The sequence below is a fragment of the Rhipicephalus sanguineus genome, chromosome 1 (genome assembly GCF_013339695.2).
Source record: "Rhipicephalus sanguineus isolate Rsan-2018 chromosome 1, BIME_Rsan_1.4, whole genome shotgun sequence".
NCBI lineage: Eukaryota > Metazoa > Arthropoda > Arachnida > Ixodida > Ixodidae > Rhipicephalus > Rhipicephalus sanguineus.
Window position 1 is genome coordinate 61,427,832 of NC_051176.1, and position 16,063 is coordinate 61,443,894.

Sequence of the window (16,063 nt, forward strand, 5' to 3'; positions counted from 1 at the left end):
TTTAGCAGTACAACGTTAAAATGACCCTTAATTAGCCCAGTCTGACAAGCACTCGCAGTATATGCTGTAGGAAAACTATGTAACGATTATTAACGTTCGCCGTCGCGGCGGTCCATCATTTACAGTGCTCGGCAAGCTGCCCGAAAGAAACGGGTTCGATCCTGCCCGCAGCGGTCGCATTTCAATGAAGGCGAAATGCGATCCTTACGGAAACCGATTATTTTTCATTCAATACTACTCTGACTAGACGTCAAATGAATTCACGTGCACGTAATCGCTAGCGCTTTCTACAAAGACACATGTGCGCCATAAAGGCACAGGCATTACACAAAGGATGTTTACATCAACCGGCATGTAGTGTACTTCGCGCATTTCATCTCATACTGCAGCAAGGTACAATTAATGACACCATGCTTATAATAAAGAGCACAAATACTAAGGACAAACGTTCGCTTACACTCCAAATATGTAAGTGCAATACTTACATGGAAGGATCAGAGCTGACGAAATCGGTGACCCTCGATCGACGCTGACGAAGCGATCACAGCATGGTACAACCAATACAACACCAAAAACCGCTCGAACGTGTTGATGTTGACTTGTAACACTTTCCACAGATAAAAGCGACCAAAAATAAATGTGTCATCTTAATGTCAACAAGGTTACTCTAGCAAACACGCTGCACTATGAAACATGCCGCACGCACACATGGAAGGAGAGCACCACGACTAGCCGCTGTGTGCGAAACTACCAAAACTACGGGGTCATAATAATACTTGACCACCGCCTGTAATGCTCTTACTTGTAAATAAAAAAAAATGCAGCTTGATTTTTGATGTAATATTCCTATTATAAAGTATGTTATTATTTAGCATTTGTATCGGCAAACATCAAGAAAAGATACGAGACTACTGCTACTGAGATGCGACTATTGCTGCTGTCAACAAAAATGCCGGCAATGCGGCGTTCGTCGCACCGGCGCGAAGTTCACTGCGCTCCGATCGTGGCAGATAATGACGAATGTTGATAAAAAAATCCCTCTTCTCGTAGAGAAGTAACCGCTATTCTTTAAACATTGGCTAGTTGCGCAACGGCTCAGTATGACGAAACGGCTAGTAGATTCCGTGTCGGTCGTGCGCATATCTACGGGAAACATCGAGTAAAAGTTCGCTTTCTTCCAGCGATATTTTTTGCAATACATTCATACGGGGTACTTTATATCACGGCTGTAAATGTGCATCTTTTCTTCACACCTTTTAAATTAATGCAACAAACTGGTGCTTGACATAAGAATTGTATATATAAATAAGCGCTTATTTCAACACTTCGCAAGTAAACGAAGTCGAAGCATTTGATAACCCAGATTCCTTGATCGAATTGTGGACGCAAATTTCCAATGGAACTGTCTGGCCCAACTGAAAACGAGTGTTTCCATTTGGCAATTCCAGTTTATCCAAGTGGCCCTAACTGTTGGGGATTCCATTTGGCCCAATTGGAAGTGAGCTTCCAATTGTGAGCTTCCAAATGGTTCAAGTGAGCTACCACTTGAACCATTTGGTAATTTCAGTTGTTACAAATGGTCCAGTTAGAGATCCCATTTGGCCCAATTGGAAGTGAGCTTATCCTCTTGAACCATTTGAAAATTCCAAATGGTCCTGTTGGGACACTATTTGGCCCAATCGGAAATTACTATTACTATTTGGCCCCATTGATATTTCCAAATGGTTCCAATTGTTTTTTTTTTCAACTGGGGATTCAGCTAAAAAAATAGAATACCTGGTATTTTGACGTAAATCAGTCACGTCACATTTTCATTTTCATTCATTATTAAAGGGAGAAAGCTAATGATATCACGCAGTGCACGGGTAAAACAAGATCTGGCTGGAAAAGCAGTACTTACACCGTAAAGTTATCCATGGCGCGCTCGAAATGGCTCCAAGTAGGCGTTCGAAAGTAGTGAAAGTATGGAAACCGGTAACAAAACTTTTGCATACAGGCAAATATTGTCTCCATGTCGTTTAATATCGCTGCACCATCAGATGTGGGATCAAGTGGATGCTTCAATGCGCCCAGACGCGCATCCACTGATGACAACACTATACCTGCGTAGAACAAATAAAAGAGATATGAATTTTGACTGCAATGCGAAGCATGGATATCACATATAGCACGAATTTCCTATAGAGTAGGATGTCTAGGACAGTTGTGCGCAACACTTGAGGCGAGTAAACTTCCGCAAAGCCACACACACAGGATGATGCAGTAAACTTCCATCTGCAACGTGTGCAGCAGCTCTATTCTGCATAGCGCTTCCTAAATACATCGCTAGAAGAAACCCTAACTCGGTAATCGTTCAGCTGTCTTTAAGGAAGCAGAGCGCTGTACGACATACGTTCCACGGTGGCGACTCACTACGAGAATGCGCCATAGTAGAGCTAGCCGTCACCCAGTTGCCGATTGCGTTACATCATGTGGCCAGGACGCACAGGTCGACAAACTCACTCATGAGTCGACTCACTCAGATTCAGATCGGGCCGTGAGTCTGAGTCTGAGTCCGCGTGAATAATTTTAACGCGATAAAGAAACTATTGGGAGACGAAAGAGACGCCACTTGCCATCGTTGTTCGTTTTCGAAAGACTGATGTTTATTGCGATGAGAATGCCAGTGATAAGAGTTCCGGATTACATTGTTGCCAGAGGACTAAATAAGAACACGCTGGTGTTAGGAGATTTTACATACTACCCCCCCCCCCCCCCCCAATGAGCCTTAGCTCATTCACATAAAGATTCCAGAGGATACAAAAGTTGCACACTGGTCTTCGGATCACAGTCCCACTTGGTAGGCGCACCATACAGGCCCTGATCCGCCCGTGACGTCCGACTAACACCTTGGCGACCACTCCCATCTTCTATAGTTGCCGTGGCAATAGATGCTCGTAGACAAGCACCACCGTGCCCTCTTTGATGGCGTTCGACGAGGTCGGTACGTAGAAATGTGCGCTACGCAAACTGTTCAGTTATTCCTTCTGCCATCTTCGCCAGAAATGACCTGTTATTCTTTGTCGGCATTTCCAACTCCTTTCAAGATTGTTCGGCCGTGGCGTAGGATCTTGGGAAGTCGATGTGGGCAGTGACGTCAGACGCTTGCCAACAAGAAAACGAGAAGGGGTCAGAGGTTCCACTTCGGTGGCCTCTGCAGAGACATATGTCAGAGGCCTAGAATTGATGACTGCTTCAATTTCGGTGAGGATCGTCGCAAGTTCCTCAAAAGTGCAGTAACTGTTTCCCAAAACTTTCTTGAGAGAGGACTTTACAGATCGTACCAATCTTTCCCAAAAGCCGCCCCACCACGGGCCTCTTTCGGCGATGAAGTTCCACTGGATGCGATGCTCAGCAAAATAATTTTGGAGTTCTTTCCCACGTATGGTTTTCCGCAACCTTCGTAGGTCACGTGACGCTCGTTGAAAGGTTTTTGCGTTGTCTGAGAAAATAACTCGACACACTCCTCTTCTTGTCACAAATCTTCTGAACGCTTTAAGAAAGCTGTCGATTGACATGTCTGTTACCAATTCAAGGTGTATCGCTCTTGTGACCGCACATGTAAAGAGGAGAATGTAAGACTTCTTGTTTCTGCCCTGATCTTTTGTGTAGAGCGGGCCAGCAAAATCTATGCCTGTCACCTCGAAAGGCAACGCCTTTGTTACTCTCTCAGGAGGCAAAGGGGCCGCTACTTCAGTGGCAGCTCTGCCGTTGAAGCGGTCACAGGTCACGCATATTTTCAGTGTCCTTTTACAGCGAAAGCTGTTATGAGATCATTTCACCGGCCGTTTTTGGCGCCGTAGTTGTCCGCCGCCGCCGCCGCCGCCGCCGCCGGTGTCCGTAACCAGTATCGCTCGAAATAAGAAAAAAAAAAACGAAATAAGAAAAAATTCCAGGATGGAACGATGTTCGAACCTGGGCCCTCTGCGTGTGAGCCCAGTATTCAACCTCTGAGCCATGCCGGTGGTTGAAACTCCTTTGCAAAAAGGTCCTATACAGGCTTCGTGTCGGGAACGAACCACATTAGCATATGCAATATAGCGTGGTAGAAGAGTAAAATAAGCACCAAGCGTCGCACAACGCGAATTCTATAACCAGGCGCCACACAATGCGAATTGCGCAACGAGTAGGTTGTTGATTGCTTCCAACCCATTACAAAGGTCTCTGCCATAATTCTTCGTCGTCATCAGGCACAGCATCAACAAAGTGCGCATAATGCCTTGCATGCGTTTAGCAGATAGCACGGCTCTGCGTAGAATGACGAAAAATGGCACAGTGCCTGCTGCCCTACTTCTAAAAAATTACAATGATTTATAGCGTAGTGGGTTCCTCGCAAGTGCACTTGTATTGGTTGCGAAGGAAGCCCATAAGCGCATGATCCATTTCCTCGGGGTCTCAGTAAAGTTCTTCGCACCCCTGCCTCGTCTCTCTCCCACGTCAGCGTATGTTATACAGCATGACGGCAGAGGGAAATAGCGACCGGGCGTCACCCAGTGCAAATTACATAACTGGTGGGCCGTTTAAAGCTTCCAACCCATTACAAAGGGCTGAGCCGTAATTCTTCATCGTCATCAGTCGTCGCGTCAACAAAAGTGCACATAATCCCTTACAGACGTGTAGCTGGTGCCTCGCTTCTCCGCAGAATGACGAATAATGGCTCAGTAGGAGCTTCCCAAGTTCACGAAAATTTGATTTATGGCGTAGTGGGTACCTTTCTAGTGTACTTGTATTGTAGCCCCAAGAGAGCTTACAACGGGCTCTTGAAACGCCGCTCTTCCAGCTTTCGCTGTGACTGTGCTGCGGTTTCAGCGCAGGCCTGGCGTTTTTTTACTACCTGCCTTCCCTTCATTATCCAGAACTGTTCTCTTAGTTCTGTAAGCGTTTCAAGAGGCCCAGCATGTAAAAGGCGTCTGTGTGTTCCTTCAATTAATAGGTCAATATAAGGATGATTCGGCGGGAGCACAATCGGATGCCTGGTGTCGTAAGGTATTTCGGCATTTCTTAGACGTCCCCCAACTCTCAATACTCCGTGACTGTCTAGGAATACAGGCAGATCAAGTAATGGTGAGCCCTTCGGTATTCTTACCGAGCGAAAAATGCACTGAAGTTCTTCGGGAAAAGTCTCACGTTGCACTTCTCTGATCAGATATATCTGAGCTTTGTTTATTTGTTCGGCGGTCAGAAATCCCTGCTCTTTCTCGCGGGGATACCTGGAGTTGTGCACAAATTGCTGCATCCATGCGACAACTCTGATCAATTTAGTCCAGGAACTAAATTGCTTAAAAGGCAAGGCTGATTTTTCCACCGACTGCGCAACAGTGTGAACGTGAACTGGCTTTCTTTCATCTTCTGCAGTTATGTCTTCACAGACGCTTTCGCGGCGTGCCCAAACAGCAGAGGGCTGGGACAGCCATGAAGGTCCATGCCACCAAACCGTAGTTGTTTTGAACACTTTAGGCAAAACTCCTCGTGTTAAGAGGTCAGTTGCATTTTCTGCACCTGGGCAGTGGTTCCATTGTGCTGGATCTGTGAGCCGTTGCATCTACATCACTCGGTTAGCCACGAAGGGTTTCCACTGCCTCGCAGAGCCCCACCCCCAGTGAAGTGTGATGGTTGAATCCGTCCACAGAAACCACTCTTCCACTTGTAGTGGAAATGATCGGGCCAGGTAGTCTTTCAGTCGGGCACCCATTAGCATGCCCATCAATTCAAGTCTTGGAAGGGAAAGCTTCTTTAGTGGGGCTACTCTCGATTTCGACAAGATCAAATTTGCATTTGGAATGCCCAGTCGACAAACCCGCAAGTATGCAACCGCGCAGTATGCCTTGGGGCTTGCATCAGTAAATATATGAATCTCTATTTTGTCATATTCAGCACTGACACAACATCTTGGAACGGTTACCGCAGTTAAATGATGCAGTGCAGTGTGCCATTGTGTCCACACTGCTTGCACCTCTTCGGGTAATGGTGCATTCCAGCCAACGCCTAGTTCCCAGAGTTCTTGGAACGTCAATTTGGCAGTCACAGTGACTGGAGAAGGCAGACCTAAGGGATCGAAAATACGCGCTGATGCTTGAAGAATGAATCTTTTGGTGTTGCAGTTTCGGTCAAGGAAATCTAAGATAGGTTCTACAGAAAAGGCAAGGTGGTCCTTTTCTTTATCCCATACAAGTCTTAACACACGCGTAGTACTGCTTGTGGGGCACTGCACTGTGTTCGTGGGACATCCAGTTCCTTCATTCTGAAATATCTCCTGGAACGTTTTGGAATTTGAGTTCCACTTTCGAAGGGACATGCTTGCCCCTTTCATTATGCCCAGTGCTTCTCGATAGAATTCTTCAGCTGCTTCTTCCGTGTCGGCACCTGAAATGAGGTCGTCGACGTAGAAGCTCTCGGCCAGTGTTCGTGCTGTGCCCGAACGGTTGTCCACCATACCGAGATGGTGACGTATCGTGGCAGCAAGCAGAAATGGGCTACTGGTCACTCCGAAAGGAACTCGTGTCATCCTCCAGACTTCAAGTGACGGGTTCGGTTTTTTCTTAGTGGGTACTACTTCATACCAGAGGAAGCGTACGGCATCTCTCTCTTCCTTTCTCAGTGATATTTGTAAAAACGCCTTTTCGAAATCTGCACTGAGTCCGATGCGGTGCGTTCTGAAATTGAGCATGACGTTTAAGATATCGGGGTTTAAGTTCGGTCCTGAATTCAGTGCTTCATTCAGTGACACGCACCCAGTATCGCTCGACGACGCATCAAAGACCACTCTGACGCTAGTTGACAGGCTAGCAGGGCGCAACACAGCTCGGTGGGGCATGTTATACAATCTGTTCTCAATGCTTACTGCGTTTTTCGGAAGCCGCTCGGCGAATCCTTGTTCAAGGTACTGACGTATGGCCTCGTCGTACTTCGTCAGCATTGCCTCATCTTTCAACAATTTCTGTGTGAGGCTGGCCAAGCGTTTCTTTGCAACTCCCTCGTTGTCAGCAAGACGAAAATCCATGGGCTTCTATGGAAGAGCTACTTTATCTTCCATTGGTGAACCTAATGAAGGACTTAAAAGCCTTATGAACTTCTTCGTGCTCCTGATGATGTGGAACTTGGTCCACAATACCCATGCTTTTGAGCTCGCAGAAAGATTTGAGCTGAGTCGTCAGTGCACATTTGTTTTCCGCTACAACGGCTCGAAGGACAGCTACCGTTGCACTGGTGTTGCGGTACGGCACTGTGCCCTGCAGTGTCCACCCGAAGTGTGTTTTAATTGCAACTAGGCCACCCTGAAGGTTCTGCACTTCGCCGGTCACTAGACTCCAATAGTAGTCAGCACCAATCCATTTTGCTGTAATTGTGCAGGCGGCAAGGTAACGTCAGCTAGGTCAGCCACTTTCATTCGGACCTCTTTTATCACCTTCTCGGGCACAAGAAGCTCGTCAGAACAGATCTCAGGTATCTCCAAGGCCTCGAGACAGTGCTCTTTTCTGTCATACTGACTCCTCAACCAAAGCCGTACTCGCCTGCGCTTTGTCTTAATGGCCCTGTCTGCTCCTCCAAAGGGAAAAATGGTAATGTCTTCCTCACCAAGTACTTCCAAATTCAGCTTACGTGGCAGTTCTTCTGTCACAAATGTTCTCCGACTTCCGCCATCAAATAGTGCACGGGTGAGCAGTCTTCGCTGGGTACCCTTTGCCCATATTTGAGCTGTCTGGAGCAGTACAGTTGTCGTTTTGTCATCTTTGTTACCTGTTGCAGAGTGCAATTCGGTTGCTGTGTTAGCAGCAGGCTTCCACGCAGGATTGCACATTTGAGTAAGGTGGCTCTTACTGCATATTTTGCACTTTACTCCTTTGTTGCGACATTCTCGCGATGTGTGCCCTTTAATAGAACAGCGGAAGCATATGCCAGCTTTGAGGAGTGCCCCTTTTCTTTCTTCGAGAGAAAGCGGCGTCTGGCATTCCTTCGTCACATGATCCTTAGCGGCACAAAACGCACAAGGCTCTTTCTGTTTGGAATCACTAGCCGTTAAGAGTGAAGCTGCTGACGCCCTCGGAGCTCTGGACCTTTCGTTATCAAAACGTGGTTTTGTACTACTGCCTTTGCCTTCTCTCTGCCCAACCTGTAACGCCTTTTCCCGGCTCTCCACTTCGTTTTTGAGAAAACATTGCAAACTCGCAATGTACAAGCTATCCTCTTTTTTTCTCTGCAGACCAATATTTGTGATATTCTACCACTAGTTCACCTGGCAGCATTCGCAGAAGTGCGGAGGCGAGCATTGCTCCGTAGCTGCCTGTCTGAACTCCAAGTGCCTTGAGAGCGGCTGTATTTCGCTGCATGTGGTCATAGAGGCGACGTAGGTCTCTTACCTCCTGCCCGTTTCGTACATTTGGCAGGTCTAGCAACTGCGTGAGATGCTCCTGGATGAGCACATCCGTGCGTCCGAAACGCTCCTTCAAAAGCTCGATGACCGTATTGTAGTTGGCTGCGGTAGCTTGTATACCGGCCACCGCCGCTGCTGCCCTCCCAGAAAGCGCCGACTGCAACTACAAAAACTTCTCTCCGTCGGAAAGAGCGTCGTTGTCATGTATGGCTTGCTGGTACCGCTCCCAGAAGGGCTGCGACTCCGTGGCGGCGCCGCTAAACCGCTGCAGCTCGAGTTTCGGCAACTTCACCTTTGAACCGTTGGCTCTCAGGTTCCCGTTTCGAGGGGCCCGTGACGCCTCCGTTGCTGTGATGGCGTTCGCTCGTTGAGCTCCAGCTTGTTGGCTGAGCTTGCGACGTAGGTTACCATTCTGTCGTTGTACGCGATTGTACGTGCGTAGTTCTCCTCGGCTTCTTCGTGTGGCACAAGCGGCTCAACCGCAGCGTCCACCTCGTTCAGGTGTGTTAGGAGGGCGCCGAGTCTTGCTGACAGCACGTTCAGTGTCGCTTCATCTGCTTGTGCTTCTAGCGCTGAATCTGCCTCGGATATCAACTTCGTCGCTTGGGTTCTCAGAGCGCTTCGTTTTTAACACGAAAGTGTTTTATGCCGGGGTCCACCACGGCTGCACTGACGCGTTTCCGTCACGAATATGACGTTGTAAAATATAAAGACTAACATATGGCAAAGAAAAAAACTATAAGAAAAAGTTCCGTCACCGGGAGTCGCACTTACGACCTCTCGATCGCCAGCGCGCAACGCGAAACGACTCCGCCACAGACGGCATGTTCTTTGTCGTGCTAACGGCGAGCTATTTATATACACCATTTGCCGGTGGCGGTACTCAGAGATCGGTGGTACAGCGTGTTTTCGTTACCACTAGCGAGATGGCGCGAAGAGCTCGAACAGCATAGAAGAGCGCGCTTTAAAAGTCGTCCCCCACGTTAGCGCGCGCCTCGACAGGGCGTGGTCGCTCGTGCGGGCGCTTATCTCGTGATCTCGGTGGTTTGTACGTCTTGCACTCTGCCTGCAGGTTTCCGTTGAGAGCACGAAGGTCACCTCGCTCACTGCAGCGGCCGCTTTTGCGAAAGGAGCGCGCTGCTCACACAGAAATAAGTTACAACTGTCACAGTGCGCGCTCATCCTGTGTATGTTCGTTCCGCGCGTCCTTTCTGCTTGAGCAGCGCATTGCAAGTTTCGACCGGCTTGCCGTCCTTCGCGTAACATTACAATTCGATGCTGTAGCATTCACTCCTTAGCGCTTGGTGCGAAAGAATCCACTGCAAACGCTCAACTACGTCTGTGAAGACACGTTTCACTTTCGTGTTATACCGATTCCTATGACAGAGGGATCAGCCATGTTTTTTCTTAAGTCGTCCCATCGTACCTCCGTCGTTGCGTTGCTTTCAGCACCACGATTGACCTCGAGGTAAGCAGAGTCTTTCTTCGCCGCTGGCTTTAGTTTTCAGTTTCACAGGGCGTGGCTTGTGGCGTCGTTATGCCTCGTTGTTAGAACCGTGAAGTCCTTGGCGGTTGCACCTCCAAGGATCGTTGAGTTAACGGTAAAGTCCGTCGGAATGCCGACGCATGATGGCCTCTTTGTAATGCTGAACTGATGGTGGCTTCAGCTCCTGGGTTTCGGCATCAAAATAAAGGAACTATTGGGAGACGAAAGAGACGCCACATGCGATCGAAAGACTGATGTTTATTGCGATGAGAATGCCAGTGGTAAGAGTTCCGGATTACATGGTTGCCAGAGGACTATAGAAAAACAAGCTGGTGTTAGGGGATTTTACACGCGATAGCGTTAGAGCGCTCGTGTCACAGAAATTCCGGTATCGGCGTCGTTGGTTGTGAGCGAAAAATCGTCCGTGACCGAAAAATCGAGAAAGATGCGAATAAAATAAACAATAAAAATCTTCGGTCCCACTGAGGATCGAGCACGGGTGGCAAGCAGGTGTCCTACCACAAAGCCACGATGTTAGTTGCAACTGCTTCGGAAAAAAATGAATACGTAAATGCTATTTAGGGGAAGGACTCTTCTCAACGCATTTAATGTTGCATGGCAGAAGCGCAAAATCGCGCAAGGCGACGCTTAACTGGATCAACTGTTTCAGTGCGATTTTCGTATGTGAAAACTTTGAAGTACACAGGCATGCGAAGAACAACTTCACATCTTTCGCACTCCGATCGGCTCTCGGACTTCTTGCCATGTGCCTTGCAAACTAAGCACAGCCTTGAGGGATTCTTCTTTATTTTGTTCGGCAGGTGTCACGACGAAAGTGAGCCCATTCGGCGATTTGTAGGCGCATTGGCGAGGCCATCAAATTACGTTTGTTTGCGCGACGCCATGCTTCGAAAAAGCCGGTATAGTGCATCGAGTGCACCCATCGCCGCTAAAAACACAACTTACAAACAGCTCCAAAAATGGATCTAGCGGAAAACATATCAAGCAAACAGCAAACATTAGATAACGTGCTGCCATCGGTGAGACATTGAGAAAAACGTCTCGACTACAGCACAGTCTTGCTCATCGATGAGTGCCGGCGGGACATTCATGTCAAGTAGTCGCTCTCATGTCAGGGTTGTCTATTTTTTAGGGACTTTAAGGGTTGTCTTGGCGGAGCTGAGGCTTTGCCTCCGCTTCTCGAGCTCGAAGTTGTGCGTCATTTTGGCGTCGTTGATGCCTGTGATTGGCTTCCCGCTCTCGTAGTTGGGGATCCATATCACGGCGACGACGCTTCATTTCAGCTTTCCTGGCTCTCAGCAAGGCATCTTCATGGCGTTGTTGGCGTTTGACCTCCGCTTTGCTGGCATGACCACGTCGCGCGCGTGCGTGTGTGCCTGTGTGCGCGTGCGTGTGTGTATAACAACACACATTAATGAGTACCCACGTGAAAAAGTTTTTACTTCCAGCTGGATTATGGAACCGGAAATTTTGCCCAGCTGGAACTTTTTCTAGCTCGTGAAGGAGCGGGTAAAAAATCCAGCTGGAAAGCAGGAAGGCTGCATCTGGGAAAAAATCCAGCTGGATTAATTTCCAGTTCCATAACCTAGCTGGAAAGCGGGAAGGTTGCAGCTGTGAAAAATCTAGCTGGATTACATTTCAAGTTCCACAATCCAGCTGGAATGTTTTCCAGCTGCAGTAACTTCCAGCTAGAAATCAGCTGGAAGAGATTCCAGCCAAAAGAATCTAGATATACACATAGTTTGGGTGGTACGTACAGTACTGGTTGCTGCAACTGGAAAATATGAATTTTTTGCCACTAAAGAAAGTGATGCCAGCTCTAATGCTGTAGTCACCCAAACTCATTACGAACAGCTGACGAAAGTTACTTTCAAGTTTCTGGAAGCTAGAAAATATTAATTAAAAACTGCAGCATGTGGTTTTCACCTGCACCTCCTGTGCAAATAAAGAACACTGTGGTGCAAAGTGTATTATGTATATGATAAACAAAATGTAGCTTAGCTTCACTCTGTTTATTCAGGCACAATCCCTTTAGCAATGTTTCATTCGCAGTTTTTTTTACATTCTTGGATTTTTTCGCACAAGGTCCGCATTGCAGTGTGGTGGGCCAGCGTCGTATCAACATTGTTGACTTGTCCCCAGTGAGCAAGGCATCCTGCAGGAAAATGCAACAAAAGAAAATTGAAAAACAATAAACTCATTTAAATTAAAGTGCAGTATTGTGACAGAAAAAGGAGACTAACCGTAAACAACCTCTACTTTCTCTGGTGTAAGCTGTTTGGATGGCTCCTGCCCACTGTTGGCCTTGGTGGGAGCCAGTCTTCGGCTTACACTTCTCTGCGCAAGCGTGTCGCGCCCCCACACAACTTGGGCAGCATCCCTTATCAAAATGGTCCCTTTCTTGTTTTTAAAAAAGCTTTGCTGCTTGGTCTTGGGTGATTATAATGTTGTTGGAAAGATGGAACTGAAAGAAGTGCATGAACAAGGAAAGCCACTCTTGTTAAGCAATAAATGAGCCTGTGCATATAAAGTTAAGCTCAATTATTTCACTCAAAGGATGAAAAGAAATTCATAAAAAACAGTACGACCTTAGCATTAACCAGCCCACCATCACACTGAGAAAAATCAGCCATCTGCTGAGCTGGTTGGTTAGCTGTAATGACGAAAGGTATCATTAACAAAATATTAGTACACTGAAATGCATACATTCATGCTGTCACCGTAATGAAAATTCATATCCTGATGTTCTTACAACAAACAGCCTCCTCGACCGCTTTCTCTGTGCAGGCGCTTTCAATTGACACTGATGTAGCTTGTGGTGTAGGTGCAGCAGGTACAGTGTCCCCTGCAGAGTTTTTCATATTAGCAAAACGCTAATCTATAGCTTTAGAGAGAACGATAGGACAACACAGAAAATGATCATCTACACACGCAATGTAAATATATGTTTCGTTACCATAGGGTTTCTCGTGGCACCTAACACTCTCTAGTGTTGACTGTGCTGCAGGTTTCGGCAACTCAGCTACCATTCTCCTTAGCAAAATTGCACCTGCAAGAAATAGTCCAATTAATTCATGCTCAAATTTTCACATTATCTCTTTATGTGAGAACCATGCTGTAGTTACATTCCTGACCAGGGACATAAACCGATCTTCAGACGTCTTACTATGTGTAAATGGAAGCAAGCTTTCTGACCTTAAATTTAATTGTGTGTGTGACAGATGTTTGAACCACGTTCAAAATGCCAAGGAAAAAGTAAACAACGTAAATTGTTCAAGGGCTAGTAAAATGTCAGAATACACAAAAAAATACTCACAACATACATGAAATTTGCTCAACATGGACATGGTTAGAAAGCAGTGACCTGAGAACTTCTTCACTTTTTACATGGTTCATTTTTTTCTTTTGATATGAATAACATCAGCCTATTAATTTTCACACAAACAGCCTAGCAGTCACCACCACAAAGCTCACAGCTAGTCTTAAAAATGTGGGCTGTTACATTTCTGAGCTTACCATTTTCACCCTGACATGGCTGGCTGATTAAATTGTCCAGTGTCTGCTAAACTGGAAAAAGTAAAAAAAGTAACTTGTCAGCCCAGCTAACATATATTAACACCTAAAAAAACAAAAAAAACGGCAGATTCTATGCATTGTGGAATCAATTTCATGTGAAGCAGTCACTAGGAAGCTTATGATGAATTTTTTTCTTCCAAGCCATGTGTTACGAGGTGGATCAATATCTTTAAGTAAATTAAGGAGTACTGCCCATATTGTGGACTTGCAAGGCCCACCAATTACACAGGCATGTAAAATGCAGCTCCTGGTACAAAGTAGTGCAGGCACTCATGGTAGAGGAGGGACGAGAGTTTTATCAAAACGAAGTGAGCGTTATGGCGTGACGATGTGCATATCATAGGAGGTGGTTGTCAGCATATTCGAGCAGTACTTAACTATATGGCTATGGCGAAATCATATGTTTACATAAGTAATGTTCACTATATTGTTTAAAACAAATAGCCATCCCACAGCCACAACTGGTGTAGCTAGGTGTGACATGACAATTGTCGTATCACACCAGCGCCAATTATGACTTGAAGACTGTGAGTCATCTGTAGCGAATACCAGCACACCACGGGCAGCGGCATGCGGGTATGTGCTACATGTCAGTGGTGGAAAGCCCTCCATAACGTATGCGATATGAAAGCTGTGCTATTCATGTTATGAACTGCAAGTGCCTTTGTTTTGCTAAGAAATGCTTTATATATGATATTGGGAAATTCAACTCACACACAGTCGACTGTTGCTGGATGTTCTTCTCAAGGAATTCAACCTGCCTTTTCAAGAATGCTGAATGTTCGCACTGAGACTTGTATCGACTTTTCCAAAACTTTGCCTCCTTTTCAGAATTTTTAAGTTCCGACATCTGGATGAGGCTGTCCTCATCACTTGAGTCAGGATTTTCTTCTTTCTCCGTAGGCTTACCCTCTTTTCCTGTGTAAACAAGTGGAAAATAAAGTTAAACAAATTAGGTGCGCACAGCTAGTCACTAAATAAGGACAATTTTGATTTATTGCTGCAAAATTAGCTTTTCTAGCCTTAAAGATAGCAGCTGCTCCAAATTCACACACGCAGGTGTCTTTCAACAAATTTCTCTATCCAATTACTACGGTCCCGATTAACAGCACACGCATGATGCAGCTGTAGTTCAAGCTAGTTTGGACGCTTATTTTAGTACTTGCAGATGATGGCAAGGTGTTGTATTTATGACAACCTACAGTAAGGGCAACGCTATTTGAATAATGACATCAGTCAGTACTGATGGGCGTTGCTTACTTGATCCCCTTGTCTTGCGGTAAAAAGTGCCTGAACGAACGTTTAAGGGAGCATTTTTTTATCATGTAAACGCAGGTCATCTCGCCATTCACTATAGTCAAATGAGGCCTGACTCAACATGAAGCACCTAAAGCCATTCTGCACATTGCCGTTACCTTTTTTGCAGCCGTAACAGTTTTAGCAGCAGCCGTAGCGTTGTTTAGCAGTGCATGCTTGGTGTGCCGCTCAAGCACTTCTGTTAGTTGTTGCCTTTTGGCCCGCACTTGATTTTGCTGTTTTCTTTTTGTTTCCTGCAAGATACAACATGAATGCAAAACCTAGTTATGCGGTCTACCAGAGGTGGCTTGGATGCATCCAAAGAAACACAGTTTTTCTATATTCTGCTTAACTATTTTCATAGAGCATATCGTACATACATCAACTTCAAACTTTAAGTATCTATAGCTGCCAATGATACACATGCATGTACAATATCAGTATATAGGAGGCATTTAGTTATTCAATATGAAAGGTTCTGAGGTGCGTTTCATTCTATTGCATCTCACCATTTATAACTGACATAAGCACCATGTTTATGTCATGCAGCCCCATTTACGACAGCAGTTGACACAGGTAAAAGCTCTTCTCAGAAGTTTACCTGCGTGGCAGTTTTTCTGCTCGTCCGGAGATCAGGATCCTCTCTGCCTACATCCTCCAAATCAGATGTATGAATTGGCGGGACAGGTGTTCTTTTGTCTGTATGTTTCAATTCTTTTTTTTCTGCAAAAGGTGCATTCAGCAGTGCATCAGCTTCGATATTAAACAAGCAGCATTTTTCGATACAAAGAAAACCCTCACTAACTAGCGAATTTGTTGTTTAGACATCTAATGTACAGAACAGATTTTACCCTCGCGGCATTGTTACATGAGTATTACACTGTCCCAAAACGCAAATTGTTTACAAAGCTTAATAGCTTATTCTGGAGACAGACATAATAACGCGAGTTCTTTGCCCTAAGCGGTGCATTCACGCATACTGCGGTTAAACGCGTGGTCCAGTCTAGCGCAACGCCACGAGATGCATGGAGAAAGGTAGTTTTTCCATCCCCCATGCCAAGATGAAATGTAATGTATACATCATCTATTGGGCAGCGCATATACATGGTAAATCATCGCTCATTTAAGTCACTGAGCCGGCCATTCGCGATTCCTAGACCGCCTTAATTATCAACGTTCAGGAAATAGCTAGCAATCTCATGAATATAATTACTAAAACGCTAGGCAAACATTCTTACCTGCCAACTTGAGAATTTGTACAACGTACTCGCCGC

General features: G+C 46.0%; 1 protein-coding gene across 1 annotated transcript in view; it reads right to left on the reverse strand.

Annotated features, from left to right (window-relative positions):
- Positions 1-1,896: 1,896 nt before the first annotated feature.
- LOC119392790 (probable cytochrome P450 49a1) overlaps positions 1,897-16,063 on the reverse strand; it is a 49,138-nt gene continuing 34,971 nt past the window's right edge. The window contains exon 5 of the mRNA XM_037659774.1: positions 1,897-2,102. Within this exon, the coding sequence (XP_037515702.1) occupies positions 1,897-2,102 (206 nt within the window). The remainder of the gene's footprint in view (positions 2,103-16,063) is intronic.